Consider the following 20,267-nt stretch of genomic DNA (forward strand, 5'->3'; position numbering starts at 1 on the left):
TAATGAACCTGAAACATGGTAGTATTTCACATGTTAAAATTGCTAAATAGTTGACCAGCTCTTGATCAAACAACTTTAGCTCGAGCCTTCATGAATTGCTGAATAGTTGACAAACTCTTGAACAAACAACTTTAGGGTCCATAATTTTTTTCTAGCACTTAGCCAATCCTTCAAATAACTTGAATACCCAGGAGCGAGTTCAATAGAACCGATATGTAAAAATAAAAAAAAATAGATTCCGTAAGTTCTTATTTTGGTGTTACAACAGTCATAATGAAAATCGAACCTAAATCTTCATTGATTCTTTCTACTAGGGCCGATCTAAGTGGTTGGATTCCCCACGTGTTTTCATGTCCTCTTTTTTGGACTAGTGTTTTGGACGTAACTTTAATTTTTTACCAAACTTATGTAAGTTTGACTGATCAAAACTTACCTTTAAGAAATTCAGAAAAAGGACTTTGGTGATCTTTGAAACTGAGTAACGAAATTAAGCTTTAAACAATTTTAATGTGAATCTAACTAAACTTAAGTTTATAAGCGACATACACAATATGATGTATGATTTTATTTTATTTGTTCCTTTCTTGTCAAGCTCACCAAGGCGGGCCATGTAAGTACACTGGTCGACATACTAGAAAAATAAATAAAAAATGAATTTCCATACTAAACTGTTGAACAACCTTAAGCATTGACTGCATTGTTAATCCATCAAATTACTATTAACACAAACAATCCTTATTAATAATTCCTTTAAAAAAAAATCCTTCATAATAATTAAATCAAAGTCAAACATGAGATAATATTTTGATCAATTGCTCAAAGGAACCTTCCACAAGTTGTTTGGTAGTAAAATAGAGAGTGCAAAAGGAAGCAGGAAGAGGCAGTACTTGATTGACCAGCAACGTTTTGAAGATTATTACAATTATTACGCGTTCCACTCCTCTTCCTTATCCACATGTGACCATGAGAAAATCTCGTTGACTGCACCCCAAGAAAATAAAATTGGCGGAAATAAAAAAACAATAAACGAAGGTCACAGACTCACAAGACAAGAACAACCTCTTTCCTATTTACATTTTGGTTCCGCTTCATTCTCGTACAACTAATCAGAACTGCTCTCAAGGATCCCTCGTTTTTTCCCTTTCTTTTCTGCGTTTAATTTTACGTCCCATGCTCGAAGCTTAAACCAATTTTATTAATTGGTGGTTGTTTCAGAGATTTCCTTAGTTAGGGTTTTATTCATCGAGTTCATTAATTTTCTCAATTATTGCGATTATTATTCGAAATTTGAAGTTAAGCATATATATTCATGGCTTCGAGTTTTGACCGGTGGGAAAAGGATCCTTTCTTTAACGCTGCCGAAGAAGTTCAGGAATCTGCAGACAGGTATATACGTTTGCGTATTTATCATTAGCTTTCTTCGATTTTCGTTCCAATTAGCTTTATGCGTTTATGTTATTTGCAATTTATTTGGTTCTGAAGAGGGAATTTAGGAATAGAAGTTGAACTTACTAAATTTTCTCCTTTTTTCTACTCTATTGAATATTGAATGCAAAGAATTGAGAAGCTTCAAGTTTTTAAGTTTATTTGTGTGCTCAATCATATAATTTCTTGCTGTTGATTTGTTATAATTGTGTTTTACTAGGATGGAATCTACATATAGGACATGGTTACATGCAACAAAAGATGCATCCAGCATGTGGAACTCTGATGAATTGTGCAGAGATCTACGCACTGCACTTAGCACTGCCAAATGGCAGGTAATTCCTACTACTACTGGTAAATATATGCTACAGAAATAGCTAGTTCACTTGACATATTTTGTTGTTCAAATGGGGATATGATTGCATCTTTGGTTGGCAATGCAGTTAGAGGAATTTGCACGGGCGGTGAGGTCAAGTTATGTCAAAAGCTCAAGTGAGGAAGCGAGAAATAGGCACCGAGATTTTATCACTGCAATTGAGGATAATATAATGAAAGTTGAGCATTCGTTGAGTGAATCAGTTGTTCCTGGAGGCAAGGCGTCTCTGCCTTGGTTGCGTTTAGATGAAGGAGAACAGGATGAACTTGCTTTGTTTCTTTCAGGAATGCCAGCAGCTAACAACAGGAACATTGAAGATCCACGGTTAAGTGAAAACGTTTCAGCCAGTGATTGTTTGAAGGATTTTCATGTTTCATCTGTGTGGGGCGACTCAAAGGAGGATATATCACATGGGCATCGTCGGGCAGCCAGTGCTAGTGCTGATATTGGTTTTTATAAAATTTCAGTTCATGATGATGCACAGCAGTGGAGTTCCTCAAGTGGTTCTTCTGGTCCAATGCACAAGGTACCAAGTTTATCAGGATTTCTTAGATCCATGGAATCCGTCTCTAAGTTGAAGTGGCCTAGGAATGGTTATAGAAAGCTGAAAGCAGCGGATCATCATAAAGAAACTGATGGTGAACTACTTCCAACAGCTGGATTGAATAGGGTATGTTTTTAATCTGCACTTGTTGTCTCTCTCATAATGGTGACTTGCTTGAGTGATTTTTAATACATTTGTTGAATTACTGATATGTATTTTTTTTTCTTTTATTGAAAACAGGGCAACAATGCACGCTGTGAAAGAAGTAAGAGTGGCCTTGATAGTTGTGATGAATCCTATGACAAGCAACTATATGGATGGCATGGTGCTATTTGGAGACAGCTTCAAAGATCTCAATACCAAATGCAATACAGTCAGTCTGTTCGAATAGTTGTTTGGATTGTTGTTCTCCTTTGTTTCATTGGTAAGCTGTTGTTATGATTGTATGTATACTATACTGTATTCCTACATACATTGTACGTACTTGCATGCAGTGGAATTTCTAATGAATAACTTCTTACTATTATAGAAATTGAGGAATTTGTTACTCTTTTTATTATTTCAATAATTTGTACTGCCTTCTTGCTGACGCTTTGCTTTTGCTTTTGCTTCTCCCCATCCTAAAGTCCCCCCCCCCCCCAAAAAAAATTGTACCCTTTGTTTGCAGAAGTCACTCCTGCTTTTCTATTTTTTCTTTCATTATTTTGTTGCTTTGCTTGTTTATTTCACATGTAGACATCAGGTTATTTTGAATTTTATTTAACTTTATTTTTTAATGGGTATTCTTTTATGGGGTGCTTCCAAATATTATGTACAAATCGTTTGTAATGTGAATGTGAAGTGTGTAGCTTTGGTAACTTTTTTGCCCCTTTTCAATAATTTACGAATAAATTTTCGTAGTTGGTTGTATTTACCAATTGATTTTCTTTTTCCCTTAAGCTTACATCCTGGTACATTCTTGGTAACTGTTTGAAATTTTGTCTGCCACTATTGTTCATACTTCACATGCATACATTATTTTGGCCCTGTTTACCTACTGATTTTCTTTTTCCCTAAACTCCCCTAAGCTTATATCCTGGTCCATTCTTGGTAGTAACTGTTTGAAATTTTGTCTGCCAACACTATACATGCCCCACATGCTTGCATTATTTTGGCTGTGTTTACCAACTGATTTTTCCCCTCAGAACACCCTTAAGCTTACATCTTAGTCCATTCTTGGTAGCTGTTTGAAATTTTGTCTGCCCACTATATAATGCATGCCTCAACTCACATGCTTGCATTATTATTATTATTATTATCATTATCACTGTTATTGTTATATGCGATATATGTTGTGGCTTACACTTATTGGTATCCTGCAGCTTTAATTGCATTCCATGCAATGTAGAAGGAAGATATAGATACACGTTTTATCAATTTGTAGCTGGAGAGACATCACGAGGTACATACAAGCTTTTGATGCAAGTTCATATAGTCCCACATTGTCACTTGAGCAGGAGAGATAGGTTGGATTTTCTGGTTCTCACTTAAGCTTTGGTACTACAGTTAGAGTCTACAATAGGCATTTCATTTTTTTCTCTATTCAATCTGTTTCTCGCATCCCATTTCAAAATAGTCCATGAAGAGCTCTCTGTTGTACTATATAATTGTAAAATGGGAATGATAAAAGGGGATTAGCCTATTTGATATTGTAATTTGTATTACACGTCTTCTTGATGCTAGTTTTTTTTTTTTTTACCAAAGCTGATAGTCTAGCTTGAGCAAATTCAATATGATGAATTCATTATTCTTCTTTTTCATTTGTTATCCACGGAATATTTTAACAGCAACACAAGATCATACGGTAGCTAAATGGGGCTACAGACTAGATAAATGGACCACAAAGTCACACATAAACTAATCTCCTGATCTCCCCACTACAGGAGACAGAAATGGTATTAGAACAATACACAACAGACAAAAACATGGAAACTAACTATTCCTCTCGTGTTTTATTCAAGAAACTAAAGCAAACCTCCAAGTGCAAGAAGTACCCTCTAAACCCTTACAGCACGATCTTGCAACCATGGTAGAATCGTACGAATTTACAATTCCATAGAGTCTCTGCGAGTTCAATTGTGTGCAGAATCAAAATGCTAATGGACTCGGTCGAGTTTGTGCAAACTCGAGTGAGTTAATGTAGACTCGCGAGTTTGCGTCGAGTACGTGGGTTTGCGAAAATCAAAATGACATCGTTTTGTTCACTTCATTTTCTATCTTTCTTGTCACTTCGTTCGTGCTGCTTATTTCATTTTCTTTCTAGTTTCTTCCTCGAATCCTCTTCATTTTGTTCGTGCTGCTCTCATCACTTCGCGTTTGATGTGGGAGTGTGTGTTTCTTCTACGACGTGTGGGTGTGATGGTGAAAGGATCCTTTGCGAGATCGAGATGATGAAGTTTGAGTGCAATGGTCCAAGAGTTCGAGACTAGGTTTTTTTTTATTTCTTGTCTATCTCAAATGAAATGTAGCAGTAGTACTACATGACCATTGTATGTCTCTGTGATTCTGATTCTGTTTATGTTTTTGTGAATGCACTCAAGAATTCGCATCAATTGCAGCTACATATTTTTTTCCCTTTTGATCCCCCCTCCCCCTTTTGATTCTAACATAATTAATGGATTGTAAACTGTAATAATGTGTGCAAAATATTGCAATGCTAGATAAGAGGGCATGAATGAATTTCACTGGCATTACATTCTGTTATCATTGCTATTAGTGTTATGAGCTATAAAACATAGAAGAGTGTAGAAAGGAACTGCTATGTAGAATGGTTATTTTGTAGGAATAAAATGCTACAAGTTATTGTAGAAAGGAATTGCTTTGCAAGGTAGTTATTATGAGAAGGGAGAGTTGTGTCCCTATCAAGTTATACTATGCAAATAGTAGTAATTTTATAAGATGTAAGTTAGTTCTGAGAGAGAAAGAGTATTGAAGAACTCTCTTAGGAGCCAGATTTATATCTAAAACGGTGTTATTGGATTCAATAAAATTCTCATTTTAAATTCAAAATTGTTGTTCTATTATATAATTTCATGCCTTCTCCATCCAGTAACATTACTAAGATAAGGCTTTGTTGATACTAGATCAGGTAATTGAACCATAATTAGCTCAACTGGCATATCCAAACCAACAAGCCAAATCAATATTATAAGACAACCCCATGTGAAGAAAATGCAATTTGACTAAAGCAAATTCATGATACAAATCATATACCAAGCTTAAGTTAAAATCTCAAATATAGGTTACGTTTGCCTGTTAAATTTAGCCAACTTCGTTTAGTGAGAAAGTGAGAGAGTTGAGAGAAAATAGAGAGCTTAAAACTAAAAACGAATTTTGATATTATTAAATCTCAATGGTAATTGAGAGACCATTGAGATTATTTAGTTTGCTTTCTCTTTATGAATTATGACGATAAGTGATATGTTACCGACATGTTCTTTACAATATTTCGTTATGATTTTATATATAGAAATATTAATATATTTTTTAAATTGAGTAAACTTTTACGAGAGTTTATGATTCGATTTTACGAGTTGAGTTTACAAAATTTTTAGGAGTGCAGGTAGATTTGCTCTGACAACTTGCTTGCAACCCTGGGTCTTATCTATCCAATTCTGAAACGATTTCTTAGAGTTCCTAAAATCCAAAAAAAACCCATGCTCTTCGCCTTCTTCATGCTATCCAACACGGCCTCCATTCCCAACATAGCATCCGCAAACCACCAATCCCCAACCTCTTCAAGCTTAGTGTGCAGCAGCTGATTCTCCTTCACAATCTCTTCCCACACTACACCCTTATCCTTCATCATCTCCGACAACCTCAAATCCTCACCTTCCAAAAACCCATACTCCTTTATCCCAAACCTCTCCACCAAAACCTTCCACACATGCTAAGCAGTGTTATAACACTCCCACGTGGCTTTGGTTCCAGGAAACCACAAGGCAACAACCTCATGCTTGCAAATACCAGGATAAACACAAAGGGTCCCAACCAAGTTCATCAAGCTATAAGGAGAAAAACCAAAGATAAAATGTGGTCGATTAACGAACCACGTTATTAACCCCTCCTTCTTGCGAACCTCCACGTACAAGACGTCTTCATGTGTGTAATAGAAATTCGGCGCGTCAAGACGTGGCAAGTCCTCTGTGAAGGGCGGATCATGGGCCACCTCGATCTTTCCGAACAGTTCGAAGGGTCCGAGGTAATGCCTGTCTGGAGTGACACGTGGCGGAGATTGGGAGCGTTTGGGATGAGGGCGCGTAAACGTTCCTCAACATGGCACCGTTGGCTTGGCAGTTTTAGGCCTCCGTGGGTTTTCTGGTCCAGCAAACGTAGAACACGTGAGTGACGTCGGTCAAAGATGACAGCTTTGATTCGGCGTCGCTTTGGTCGGAGATATCGCACTGGATATAGTGGATTGGTGATTGGTGTTCCAACTTGGTTGTGTGCGGCGAGCCACACCGTTAAAGATGAATTATTAATGTTGCGTCTATGCCTCCTAAATTTTCCAGCATTATATTATTACCACATTCAGATATTCCACCAAAAGATGTCTCCAATAATTCATAAATGACCTTTCAAAAACTCCTTCCTAAAGAAAACTTCAGTATCAAACAATATTGCTTCCCCCAAAATACAAATATCAGCAACACCAACTCTCACCCCTTCTCATCAAAAAACGACCTCAGCCAAGCTCCTGCAGCAAACCCAAAACTTCAGCACACCCTTCAGAAATTAGTTGTTCATCAAAACAAGTATTCCCCCAAAAAACAAACCCTCCATAGTTGCACCGTTTACTACTGCAAAATCTGGCTTCCAACTCGTGGCATCTCTTTCAAAATATATTATCTTGTTTTATCACCAAGATATGCTTGCCTATCACATGCCGGCTCAACCAATCAAATGGCAGCTCAAGATTAGTATATAAATTAACGAATATACAAAATGCAAACCTATCAATACTCTTTTTTCTGTTGTATTTTGCCCTACCCTAAACAATTTATATATTGATGGTAAATATACTCACAACTGCTACAGAGAAGGAAATGGAATATATAAGATTGAGAAACTGTAACTTAGTCATAATAAATTCACATTAGAGAGAAATTAACAAAGAGAAAATAAATAAACCAAATGAATAAAACTTTAGAAACATCAAATCAGTTATATACATAGTGTAGCAAATGTACATAAAGAAATCAGGAGCAAAGATGGTAACTGAAGGCAATGGTCATACATACCTACATGTTAATTCAAGTATTTTTTCTTAGTTATTTTTTTCTTCCACACGATCAAACTCATCATTAATCACGACTCGCCCAACAATGAGTAAAGTTTGAAGCAAACTTTATGATTTTCTTTATTTTAAACTAGTGCAAAAAAAAAAGCACTCTATGCTTGAATTTGAAAGTTATCTATACATGTAGTTTAGTGTAATTTGTTTTGAAAGATATAATGTTGTCTGGAAGTTAAAATATAATGTTGTATTGGTTTATAATAATTGAGAGTAAAAATGTTCAAAAAAGATACAAAATGAGATTATTCTCTTTATAATAATTTTAGATATGTTGGTTTTTTTTTTATCAAGATAAGCTATCTTTTTGTCTGACATATGTGATCCTTTTTTATAAAAATTAATAACAAATCATTTTTATGATGTGCTTAAAACTTGCACTTTAATTATTTTATTTTTAAGTTAATCATGTACTTAATGTTTTTTAACTGGTGTTTTTAGAGTTTTCTTTTTTTTCACTTGATTTATTTAGCAAGACCTTAAAAAATCTAGAGTCAACAAAATGGGTTAAAAGTTAAAACCCATTGATCAACCTGATCCATCATAGGTTTGTGCGAGGTTGACCCAACCCACCTAGCTAGGAAACAACAATCCATTGTGGGTCGGGTTGACACACTGACTTTGAGTATTACATTACATGTTTATACTAAAAAAAAACTCACTCCGTCATTTATCAACAAGCTGCCTGAGAGTTAGGGTTCTCTTTATTTATTTGTTTGTTTGTTTGTTTGTTTTAGATTTTGACTTCAATTTTAAATTTGAATTATTGTTAATTATGAATTACGTTAAGGTTGATTCTTTTATTTTAGTTATGAAATTCGTCTGAATTAATTGTTAAGCAAATCGTAAAATGAATAAACATTCTTATATTGATTAGTGGAAGCATATATGTTAGTTATAAAGTATATAATTTAGGTATTAATTTCTATGTTTAATAACTATTTTACATAAGTTATTATGAGCTATTCTTAATTTAAGTATATATGAAAAATATTATAATCTTGAATGATTTTTAGTCCTGAAATTTTTCAGAGTAAACACTACAAGAAAAAATAACCATCAAGGCAGTTCTTCTGATTGCTACCGATAAAAATGCAATGACTAGAATTTTCCGGTATTAGCTGTCAGCAGTGGCTTTGTAGTTAAAATAACAATAAATGTTTACTTTTAAAGAGCGTTATTGGTGAAGTGAGATTTATAAATTATAAGTCATAATTAATTGCTTCAACTATATATCACTTTTCTCTCTTTAGGGTGAAGTGTGGAATTAGTCTGTTTTGACTGAATATAGAAGAAATAACTTTATCTTTGAATCCTATGTTTCGAGCTAATATTTCTAAGGATAGTTTTTAAAAACACTGAAAATGAACTCTGCTTTATATATAACAGTTGGATTGATTTTATGCATGGTACACCAGTTTGGAATAAAATAGGCTAGAGGGTATATTTACAAGTAAACTCATTAGTTTTGCGCCTCCTGTACAAGAAAACGTGAGACGTGATTTTGATTGGTGCCTCCTAAATTTTACATGGTAAGAATCACTCGTGTATGAAAAATAGTTTTCTAAATCCCCTAAAGTGATATTTTTTTTCTTCAAAAACACCCAAAATAATAAATAAATAAAAAGTCCGCAAACACATGGTAGCAAAATGGAGCTAGATAAGATAAACGAGACACTATTACAATTTACAACAAACACGACATAATAAATGAGGCACATGTTTTTCTCTGTTTTATTCCCATGAAGAGGAATGGGAATACAATATTTTCATGAAAATACGAATAATTATTCTCTTATTCTGTAACTTTCATTTTTTTATTTAAATTATTTTGTATTTCAAAAAATAATCTTAGATATGTAAAATACAACCAAACATATTTTTAAATATACCTAGAAATAATATTCCTAATCATATGATTCTTGAGAATATAATTCCTAAAAATATAATATCATTCCGTAAAAAAAATGTCCCCTGTAAACATTAAAGATAAGAGTAAACATAACAGATAATATGATAGAATAAAAAAGAGATAAAAAGAAAATAATAAGCATTAATATTTATAACAATAAGGTGTTAATATATTATCACTCTAACAGTTTCCCTTTCTTTGTGTTATGATTGTCCACCCAAAAAGACTTTTTGTAACGGAAAAGTTCTCTAAACCATTATGTCTCGTGTATTTTTCAACGCATGTTGTACGACCGAAAGATGTTATCACCCTTTTTTTCGTTTGCATTCTATTATTATATTCCTATCAAACGCGTACGTGGGCAGCAATGAACGATGATTCAAGTAATGGAGAGAAATTCAAATACAAGAAGGGAACAATGTTTCTTTGATGTTGACGTTCTATCTTTTTATCTTTTAAATTCTAAAATGAGAGAAATCAGCTTCTTTTTTTTATTAAGCACAAATATAATCATTAATTTTTGTGTGAAATATTTTGTGTATATATGCTCATATATCGTACACTCACTATACTGATGGCCTCTGAAACAAAAATGTGCATTAAAAAAATAATCTGTACGTTTTACACAAATTAGTCCTATCTTTTGACCCAAACACTACCGTTGGTCCTATCTGTAATTCAAAGAGGAAAAAAGATACATTTATTTTCTAAAATAAAACTGGTCAATTTACCAAACTATAATGAACACTTCTAGGCAGCACATGACCTTAAAAAAAGGATAAAAGTCCACATTATTACCAATTTGGACTAATTTACTACGGATAACATTAGATTCAATACCAAACAAACGACATTCTCCAAGTCCGTTCATTGGAACATTTACCTCATCGGGTCAAAGCCTACTCCTTCTCTAGTTTCCTCCATTGCATATTATTCATAACTTGAATCTTGGTCAAACTCCTTAATTACTTATTAATCTTGGTAGTTCAGCGCTGTTTAACGCCTCTTATTTCCAGTAATGAATATTCTTCTCTACCCTCAAATACAATGAAAAAAAAAGGCATTGTGTATCGTATAATTTCTCTTTCTCAACTCTATCTATCTTCTCCTTTTGTTTTCTTCTTCCATTGAGACTATAGTGAATGATCTCTAAATTCGAATACTATACATTGGTTATACTGTGGATTGAGTAATATGTTTCCTCCAATCTAATGCATTTATGTATCTCTCTACTTTAGTTTAATAGTTTAATTGTTTCCTTTTATATTGACCCTTGTCATTATAAACACTCACTAGTTTTCACTTTTCTTGTACAAGCAATCGTTGTTCTATAAGAACTCCAGCTCATTTGTCTAGTTTTTTCAGAAAGTCATTTGTAGTAGTATTCTCAAGTTAAACATTGTTGATTAACTTTAAGAACCAAAATAAGCAATTGCATTAGAGATACTCTAACTTGTTCCAAGTTAATAGTTATTTTGCCAAGCTGGAAATAAAATATTAGTATTGACCGATAAAGACTTACATTCAAAAGCATTTATTAGAATTTATTAAATAAAATGTATTAGCAATATACTCACAAATGCTTTTTTAACACACTCTTTTTATCTGTTAAAATTAATACTAAAAGTTAAAATTAATATAAGCCTCGCTAGTTTGGTAACAGGGCCCACCAAATAAAAAATGAGACTCTCAATTAACAAGACTCACATAAATTTCACCTCATATAAGAGTTTTTATCAAAAGAGAATAGATTAGAGCGTGTTACTAGCATTTAGAAGCTCTAGAAAACATTAATAAAACGTTTTGGAAGGCTCGAGCAACGATCCAAAAAGGGATGAAAAAGGAGACAAAGTAAATGCACCACTCTTTTTGCTTGGAGTAAGGGACTTTGCACCTTTATTAATAAAAAAAAGTTTAGGAGGATAGAAGGTGTGCCTCAAAGAGGATTTTGTGGTAGCTTACTTGTAAAAACCTATCCATCAACACGCATAGCTCAACCAACTTATGTTACGGATTACCAATAGAATCATCTTACCGTACCTTGTCGGCTTCAAAGTCTTCCGAGGGATTAAAATGTGAGAAATGTTAACAAGTATTTTTTAACACTCTTCAAATTGTTTAAGTGTGAAATTTAAAAAAAAAAGAATTTTTAATTTTTAAATTAAGAGAATTATAATTTATAGAAATAAAAGGTTAAGACTTTAGTTTACGTCAATATGTCATTTCATTTCTTTTATTTCAGAAAAATCAAAATAGAACATATTTATTTGAAATGAAAAGTTTTCTCTCCCTTCCCTTCTAAAACCCAATTCCCAATCACTTAATAAACATGGGGTGGCACTCAAAATTTGGTAAATTCTAATAAATTTCAACCAAAAAGGAAAAAGCATGTTTAAGAATATAGATTTCCCGAAAGGCTTCCGTGAGAAAAGATGTAGAATAAACAACCCAAACCAAGGAAAAATTATCTCCAAATCCAAAGATCCTGAAAGGGATATGTGAACATCTCAAGCTTATCCATTCACATTTCATAGTTAGCAGCACACAAGGGACCGAGACTAATCATTAAACCAAATTGCATGAGAAAACTATGTCATCCAAGGAGAAGATGATAGTTTTTCTTTTCCAAATAAAAAGAAGCAGTCGAATAATATAAGAAACCTTGACATATTTCTAATTAAATATTGATACAAGCTTGTGATAATTGTCGATATATATATATATATGCGCGCGCGTCCGTCCTTAAAAGCATAAAAATCGTACATCTAGGAATAATTTAGCTTCTACTTCTGGCTACTTGGTTTACAATTCATAATAAAAACCAGCACTAAACACACATCTAGAGTTCTTCAATCCTATGTAGTTTCCTTCAAAGATGGAAGAATTTTCCTCATGGATACCAAGGATAACATCAATATTAAATCTGACAAAGTGCTGGTCCTTGAAACTCAAAGCCAAAACTTTTCAGTGACAAAATCAAGGTTATAACTGTGATCTCCGAGCATTATCGTTAATGCTTTCACAGGAAAAAAAAAAACTCTACAGGAATTATAGCTTATAAAATGATCAGCAAGTTCCCAATTTCACATTTATGGAAAGCAAGTGGGAAAAAACAAACCTTGATGAACATAATCATCCACCAAAAACCCAGAGTATAGAAATTCACTTATCAGGATCCATGACTGATCATTTCTATTTACAAATTTGACGAGGCAATGACCCACAGCAGAAAACTCTTGACAACCCGCTGCAATCTTACCATTTTACCTGCAGTAATTTGTCAGATAGTCCACCAAAGGTATAAAAAACTAGACGCCTACGCTAATCCACAAACATCCTCTCAGCTAAACATCCACTGTCCAGTTAATGTTATTCGTGTTGCTACCATGCGATTTTTGTAGTTGAGCGACTTTGGCATGGTATGCAGCTGCGGCCACAGCAGTCTTCACCCTCTGACCTTGGGGAAGCTCACAGGCTTCACTCATAGAAGCAAACCTAAGCTCAGATGGAGGAATGAAACAGTCCAAAGAAAGGCCGGGGACATTGAATGCAACCTCCTCAATCGTCCAAGCTTCTTCCATCCTGGTTTTAGTGTGGCTCATTGCTGTTTCCCCAAACCGGAAAAGTGTCACCACTGATCGACCCGAGTGAGCAATCATTATCCCCTCAACAGGCCTGTAATCATCGAGAAACGAATTTATCGTGGTCTCCCAATATACTGCCTCGCCACCATTGTTCTGAATGCGTGTCAAATGGGAGTCCTCCAGGTGAACAAGGAGTCCCGTTTTCTGGCTAAAGTACCCAAACAAAACATGCCTTATGATCTCCGCTGGACCTTCACTCCTTGCCTTTAACGTCGAGGGGTCTGCAAAAAGCTTGAGGATGAAACAGTCCTCTTCATTTATCTTCTTCTCCCCAATGCATCTTGCATTGATAAACATGCTTGCAGTTGTTCTTGGGTCAAGACCCTGTAGATACAAAAGGAGTCAGAAATGCAGCATAAGCTTAGGTCATGTTTAGATAAACTTTTTTCCCTAAGTTGTTTACTGTTATACACTTCCCTAAATATTAGTTTGTTAGTTTTGTTAGAAATGTCAATTGGGGAGATTGGAATCTGGACCCTCTCCCCCCACCCTTCACCCATAAAATAAGTTGATTATATAGCTTATGGCAGAAGTTTAATTCATTTTACTCTTATTTTCTTCTCCTATAACTATTTATAGAGAAGTTTATCCAAACAGGACCACGATACATTACAATGGCAGCCATACATGTATGTAACAAGGCAGGTAACTTCACCTGAAGGGCACGTCGCAAGGGCCTAACCGGCCCTTTGGCCGCGTGAGCACCAAGCCAGGGCGTGTGCCGCCACACTAGTCTCCCATTGCAACCGGCGTGAACCTTGCTGCCGCCAAGAGCGAGCTCGACATACCACATGTCCGGGTTCATCTGCCACAAGACAAACCCACCAGATTCCGCGGCCTTGGAGGAGTTCCGGCTGCGCGTGACCTTGTTTGCGGTCTCGAATTCAGAGGCTATCATCCTCACCTTCCCCATGGCATACGCATTGTTAATCGAATTCTGAAGCCTCTGCCCTCCACTGGCAGCAATGTACTGCTGCAATATGTACTGAGCAGAAGAAGTCTCCTACAAGATCAAAAAAGTGATAATACTCATTCACACACATTTTCCAAATGTGATCTAACAGAATGCTTAACATGGCATAATAATGATAATATCTACTGATCTTAGACAACATAACTTAATAATTAAGAGAAATGAAACAATTTCTGAACCTAGCTCTATATGATCTGTAAATATAACAACTTAACAAGAAGAGGGGACTAACAATGGGGATGTCTTTGATGCTGAGGTGAGGGAAGGGGTCCGTGGTGCACACGTGGACGGGGGCGAGTGGAGCACCCAACACGCCAAGAAGCAACCTCAGATCGGACTTTTTGTTGTTGCAAGAGGACGAGGAGGAAGAAGAAGAAACAGAGGGTGCTCTCGCTAGTGGTCCTTTCATCCACTGGCCCCACCTACCCTCTCCGCGCGTGGAGTCATGGCCGCCGTCGTCGGTTCCGTCGGGTCCTTCTTTCAGCGGCGAGAGGGCCTCCGCGGGCCTGAGGCTTCCCGATCTCGCAATGAAGAGCTCCGGCGGCGGCGCGTGGTGCTTCCTGCGACGGCGGAGCAGCGAGGACATGGGCGACGCGCTCCTGGCGGGGCTCTTGGCGCGTGACCTCGCCGGAGAGAGGCCGCGAACGACCTCGTCTTTGAGCGCGGAGAAGAATCCTTGCTTCCGCTCCATTGTGAGTGTCTTTGTTGAAGGGAACACTACACAACACAACTACGCAAAGTGATTAGGATTTAGTAGAAGAAATGAAAAATGGTTTGTTGGAAATGAAAGAGAGAAGAGGGTAGAGAGGTGTGTGTGTCATAAGCAACCGATTCGGAACGATGTTGCCGCGAGACAACACAAGTAAAGAGTAAAATGTGGTCTACACAAACTGTTGCGCTAGATTGATTGCTTCTCACACCACCACAATTTCACCTACTTAAACTTTATATCCCTTTTTTAATTAAAATTAAAATTAAATTTATTTGACAGCCGTTTTCTAAAGTTAGAAATTCACATTGAATAAGCAATATGATCACAATGTAAAAGTCTTTTTTTATCATAAATTTATTATTATTTTATTTTATTTAGAAAATAGTATATATGTTAATAATTTATAGAGAACTTGCATTTTTATTTAATTAGAAACTGTTTATATAATACTTTTTTTATTAATATTTATTTTAAAAATTAAATCAATTATCATGACTACAAAACTTTTCAATAATGTATATTTATAACCAATTTAGTGTGACGTTGTTATAGCTTAAGTATTGATCTTGAGTTTAAGTGTTAAATAAGTAGTTGTATGAAATATTTAAAAGAAGAATTTTAATATTTATTACTGTGGTTTTATTATTGAATAAAATGGTGTCCTGTAGAGAATAATTGTTCTCTAAAAAAGTACTTATTAAATTTATTAAATTTATGTAGATATTTTTTCATTGAAAATAAAAAATAATTAATTAATTCACGTCTTGCTTTTTCCGGTGGCTCATTGTTTGAGTATGGGAAGGGGACAACCATAAAACGACGAGAACTGGTCAGGTGATCTTGATCCTCGCTTCAGAAATCTAACGGCGAATCGTTTTCCCTCTTGTGACACTGAAACTGGTGGATGTAATGTAAGGCAAGGAGATGCTTAAGACTTGCCCATAAACGGATTTTTTTTTAATGTAATTATGATCAATTTAAATATTTTGGTTAATACTATACTGTACTTGTTTTTTTTTATGCATTTCATTGTTTTCTAATTATAAGATAACTTTTATAAATTTGTTTGTTTCTTTTTTATGAGATTATTTTTAAATTTTTAGAAGTATTAATTATTTTTTAGTTACTTTTATTTAATTATTTTTTTCAAATATTAATGAAGAGCAATTGAATGTATAGAGAAATAGGAAAAAAATGGTTTTAGAATAATAGTGTAATTAATTAATTTAACTATTTTTCTTAAAAGATGTAAATTAATTGAAAAGATATTATAATTGAGGACAAATCGATTAAATCATAGCATCTTTTATCATAAGTAATCTTGTTTGAGAGAAAGTAAAAAAAAAAATTGTAGATATAGTACTATAGCCTATATAGGTAGTGTTAATGATAATCTTTTAAAAATAGTGTACTAGTGTGTTCTTAGAGTATTGAGTAAGGAATTAAAAAAATTAAATATTAAATATAGAAATTATGAAAATTATTATGAATAAAGTAATTTTATATATTCTAATAAAAAAATTCTTGTAATTTCTTTATTAATATCCTAAGAAGTGGGTTAACATTTGCATGTAAGATATATTACAGTAATATTTTTCTTTAAAAACACTATGATTCAAGGCAACTGTGTATTTAAAATTTGAAATTAAAATTACTTATTTGCATAATATTATTATTACTTATCTCATAGATCAAGTCTCAAGCTTATGAGTCTTGATAACAGTAATAATTTTCTTTAGAAAAACTATGATTCAAGGCAATTGTGTATTTAAAATTTGAAATTAAAACTATTTATTTACATAATATTTTTTTTACTTAGCTCATAGATGAAGTCTCAAGCTTCGGAGTCTTGATATGAATCTATTTAAATACTTAGAGATAAAGAGTTTTTTCACTCGTCATGATCTTATTTAAGTCCCACAGTATTCTCTCTAATAAAAAAATAATAATTTAAATAAATAAAAATTAGCATAATATTGTTTTAGTTAATTCATACATTTGGTGTTCCACCAATTCAAATATTTGTCTAAAAAATAAACTAATTAATTTGTTTAAATTTTTTTTAAAAAAATCTTACAATTTTTAAGAATTTTTTGAAATATAATAATGTTCTTTAGAGGTAGTAACCAAAGTAGGGAAGTCAAATATGGCTGAATGCGCCGTTAGCAATGGTCAAAACGGGGTTTTTTTTTTATAATAGTATCCTCTCCACTGTCCACCAAGCCAATGAGCAACGAGCATCATCATTTTGGAATACTTTAATCAGTGCAGATCCATGATGAGAGACATCTTCAAAACATCACCAACCTCGGCATGCGCTTTAAAATGACACAACATTACATCTATCTATTAATATCTTTTTGTATTTTATTCCAATATAAAAAAAAAAAATACTACTAGTATGTACTAGCTAGCTTAAATTATTTATATATCAACACTAATGCACGCCTTTTTGAGTTATACTATTTTTAAAATAAAAAAAAATCAGCAAAACTTTTATATATAGTTGAAACAGAGTGGTACCCAAATAACAAACATCAAAGCCAATTTCCAACAGTTTGATTAGCCTATTTTTGTGTTATATTAGTACTATATAAGAACTTGAAAGAGCAATAGGGTTTGCAGAAGTAAAAGATAAGAAGAAAAGAAAAAGAAATAAAGAATAAATAATAAATATATCAGTGATATAATAAAAATATATAAAAAGAAAATGTGACAAATATTTTTTTATTCGTAAATTTTAATTTATTAGTTTTAGAAAAGATGACGAACATAAAACTAGAAGATAAATTAAATGTTTGAGTATTATAATTTTTCTAACATAAAAATGTTATTTTCACTGTTTTTTACAATTTTTTATTATATTAGTCATTCTATTATATATTTCAATTTCTTTTATAATTTAATTAGAATATATTGATTTGTAATTTTTTTACATGATAATTTCAGCTATACTTTTGTAAAAATAGTTGATAAACTAGTTAAAACAGTAAAATTAGCTAAAAATTGAAAAATTAAACATTAACCTAGTGTGTTATGATTGATAAATAACATTATTTTTAAGCAATAATCGGAGATTTGATTCTTAGTATCTCTAGGAATTAATCATTTACTTTCAGTCAAATAATATCCTAGGTTCACCCAAAAATATTAAAAATTTGTCTATATTTAAAAATTATTAATTAGTTGAAAGTTGAAAGATGTTAAATTAGTTTATCCTCTTTTAAAATAATTGTATTAAATGAGAGTGATTTTGAGTTATTTTTTAATGAAAGCATTTTTGGTATAAAAAAAATCAATGACAGAATTATTAAGAATTATTCTTAATTTTTATCTTTTTCATCTTTTATTTTCAAATTGCATTTTATTTTATAAAAAATATTAATAGTTAAAACAATGTTATCATAATATTATTTATCATATATCTAAAATTTAATTTATATATTTTAAAAATAATATTCGCGGCCAATGGGAAAGAAAAATATAAAGACTCTCCCTAAACTATCCAAGAGCAAAATAGTTTGAAGGGGAGAAAAATGATTAAGCTAAACAGAAAGATCTGTATTATGTCTAGCATCACTATTTGCAAGTGGGCTGCTTTATTGACTTCCCTATAAATAAAACTAATTAAGAAAAGTGAGGCTGGACTAGTCTGAGGGTGGATAAATATATCCCTTATTTTAATAAAATTACATATTTTTTAAAAAATTATATTTTACATCCTCTAATTTTATATGTTTTAACTTTTTAACTTATTTTTATGTGAAAATAAATAAATATACTCTTTTAATGTAATAAAATTATAAATATTTATCTAAAATTTTATATTTATATCTCTTATTTTATATGGCTAGACTCATTATCTATTTTCTCACTCTACATATACTCCCTCTATTCCTATATATTGAAATCGAGGGAGAATATGTTTGAAAATAAAACAAATTTCCAATTATACTCTAACATAATTATACATTCAATTAATTCCACTAATAATTAATTAAATATGTTTAGCCTAAATTATCATCTCACATTCTCTCTTTTCCACACCATTATTAATATTCACCAATTACTTTACTATCCCCATCAATGGATATGAATCATTAGCAATCTTCAATCTCAATGGAGTATTTAAAAAGGTACTCATATTTTTATTAATTATATAAAGTGAGAAGAGTAGGTGGATGGTACATGAAAAATATGTTTCCCTAATAATGAAATGTTAAAATAATATAAATGACAGAATTGAAAAATCATTATTAAGTTAGTTAGTAACTTATAAATAAGACCAAGTATTTCTTCTAGAATATGATATATATCTAAAAGAATATATGTTTAATTTTTTATTTATTCATGTATACGATAATTATTATTAAATTTAATTTTCTAAACTGATTGTTTGTATTAACCTCAGGTCTTAGATACTATCCCTATTCAAGGACTCCAGAGCTTGAAGTAGAAGATCTTATTTATTGTATATATATTTTAATTATAATATAATTACATATTTAAAATTATATATTTATTGTAAATTTTAATCATATAAAATAAACAGTTGTCCTGTCTATTGCACTGGATAAAATACAAGTTAAATTAATTAGTAGTATAAAAAACTTTATAATAACATTACATGAAAATTAAATTCTTCTCACTATCGCGAAACATATTGTAAATTTAGTATTACGCATACGTTACCCTTCTTTTAGCAAACTAGATTAAAACCAGTAGTAGCAATTAGTTTTTTACTATTAAGTTATGAATTATCGTTCGAATTTTTATTAGGCAATTAAGAGAAATGTTTACATTAATCGTACCTCCAATATAATTATTTCTTGTAAAAGAAACACATCGTTTCTTTTAAATAGTTCCCATTTGATTTTCAAACAGAAACCACCAAATTAAGGCTTACCTGAACGAAGGCTATTAATGCCTTTTATTTAATCAGCATGGAAAAAACAAAATATCAACTTGGTGTGGAACTTTTTCCATATATATTATATTAAAAGAGAAAATTAATTTGGACAGTTAGAAATAGCTCTTGAAAGAGAAAGATTAAGATATTTCAATATTCATTGAGAAGGAGTTGTGCTATACACTTGATCAAAATTTAGAAAAATTAAAATAAAATTGAAGGGTAAGATGATATATATGAGGATATATTTTATCTAATTAAATAGTTTAGGTCTATTACTTTAAGAAATTAGTAGTTATATATAGCTTGCTAACTTACTTTTTTCTAAAAGTATGAGTGGATCGATGAAACTTAGTAAACATTTATATGTGTGATAAATTCGTTAAGTTTTAAAATAAATTATTTTAAAAATTATATCAGCAAGTGATGACTTCTAGTTG

The 20,267-nt window shown here is 32.4% G+C and overlaps 2 protein-coding genes and 1 pseudogene across 2 annotated transcripts; 1 reads left to right on the top strand and 2 right to left on the bottom strand.

Moving 5' to 3' along the window:
* The first annotated feature begins 946 nt into the window (after positions 1–946).
* On the top strand, positions 947–4,144 carry LOC114393847. The gene is made up of 5 exons (XM_028355308.1): positions 947–1,386; positions 1,646–1,760; positions 1,869–2,471; positions 2,586–2,769; positions 3,707–4,144. Exons 1-5 carry the CDS (start codon positions 1,310–1,312, stop codon positions 3,730–3,732), a joined length of 1,005 nt encoding a protein of 334 aa, XP_028211109.1. The 5' UTR covers positions 947–1,309; the 3' UTR covers positions 3,733–4,144.
* Positions 4,145–5,923: 1,779 nt separating this feature from the next.
* LOC114391755 lies at positions 5,924–6,844 on the bottom strand (annotated as a pseudogene).
* A 5,585-nt stretch (positions 6,845–12,429) lies between these two features.
* LOC114393742 lies at positions 12,430–15,127 on the bottom strand. The gene is made up of 3 exons (XM_028355167.1): positions 14,439–15,127; positions 13,889–14,236; positions 12,430–13,557 (listed from the first exon to the last, which is right to left on the bottom strand). The coding sequence occupies exons 1-3, from the start codon at positions 14,895–14,897 to the stop codon at positions 12,934–12,936; spliced, it is 1,431 nt and encodes a 476-aa protein (XP_028210968.1). The 5' UTR covers positions 14,898–15,127; the 3' UTR covers positions 12,430–12,933.
* Between the last annotated feature and the right edge of the window lie 5,140 nt (positions 15,128–20,267).

This window comes from Glycine soja, chromosome 17 (assembly GCF_004193775.1).
Source record: "Glycine soja cultivar W05 chromosome 17, ASM419377v2, whole genome shotgun sequence".
In the NCBI taxonomy this organism is placed as follows: Eukaryota; Viridiplantae; Streptophyta; class Magnoliopsida; order Fabales; family Fabaceae; genus Glycine; species Glycine soja.

Bases quoted from the DNA above. Each gene is read 5' to 3' on its own strand.
- LOC114393847 (XM_028355308.1), top strand. From the start codon at position 1,310: ATGGCTTCGAGTTTTGACCGGTGGGAAAAGGATCCTTTCTTTAACGCT. The intron at 1,387-1,645 runs GTATATACGTTT...GTGTTTTACTAG, and splicing joins GTTCAGGAATCTGCAGACAG to GATGGAATCTACATATAGGA. The intron at 2,472-2,585 runs GTATGTTTTTAA...TATTGAAAACAG, and splicing joins CAACAGCTGGATTGAATAGG to GGCAACAATGCACGCTGTGA.
- LOC114393742 (XM_028355167.1), bottom strand. From the start codon at position 14,897: ATGGAGCGGAAGCAAGGATTCTTCTCCGCGCTCAAAGACGAGGTCGTT. The intron at 14,237-14,438 runs GTTAGTCCCCTC...TTGATCTTGTAG, and splicing joins GCATCAAAGACATCCCCATT to GAGACTTCTTCTGCTCAGTA. The intron at 13,558-13,888 runs GTGAAGTTACCT...TTGTATCTACAG, and splicing joins CCTTGCGACGTGCCCTTCAG to GGTCTTGACCCAAGAACAAC.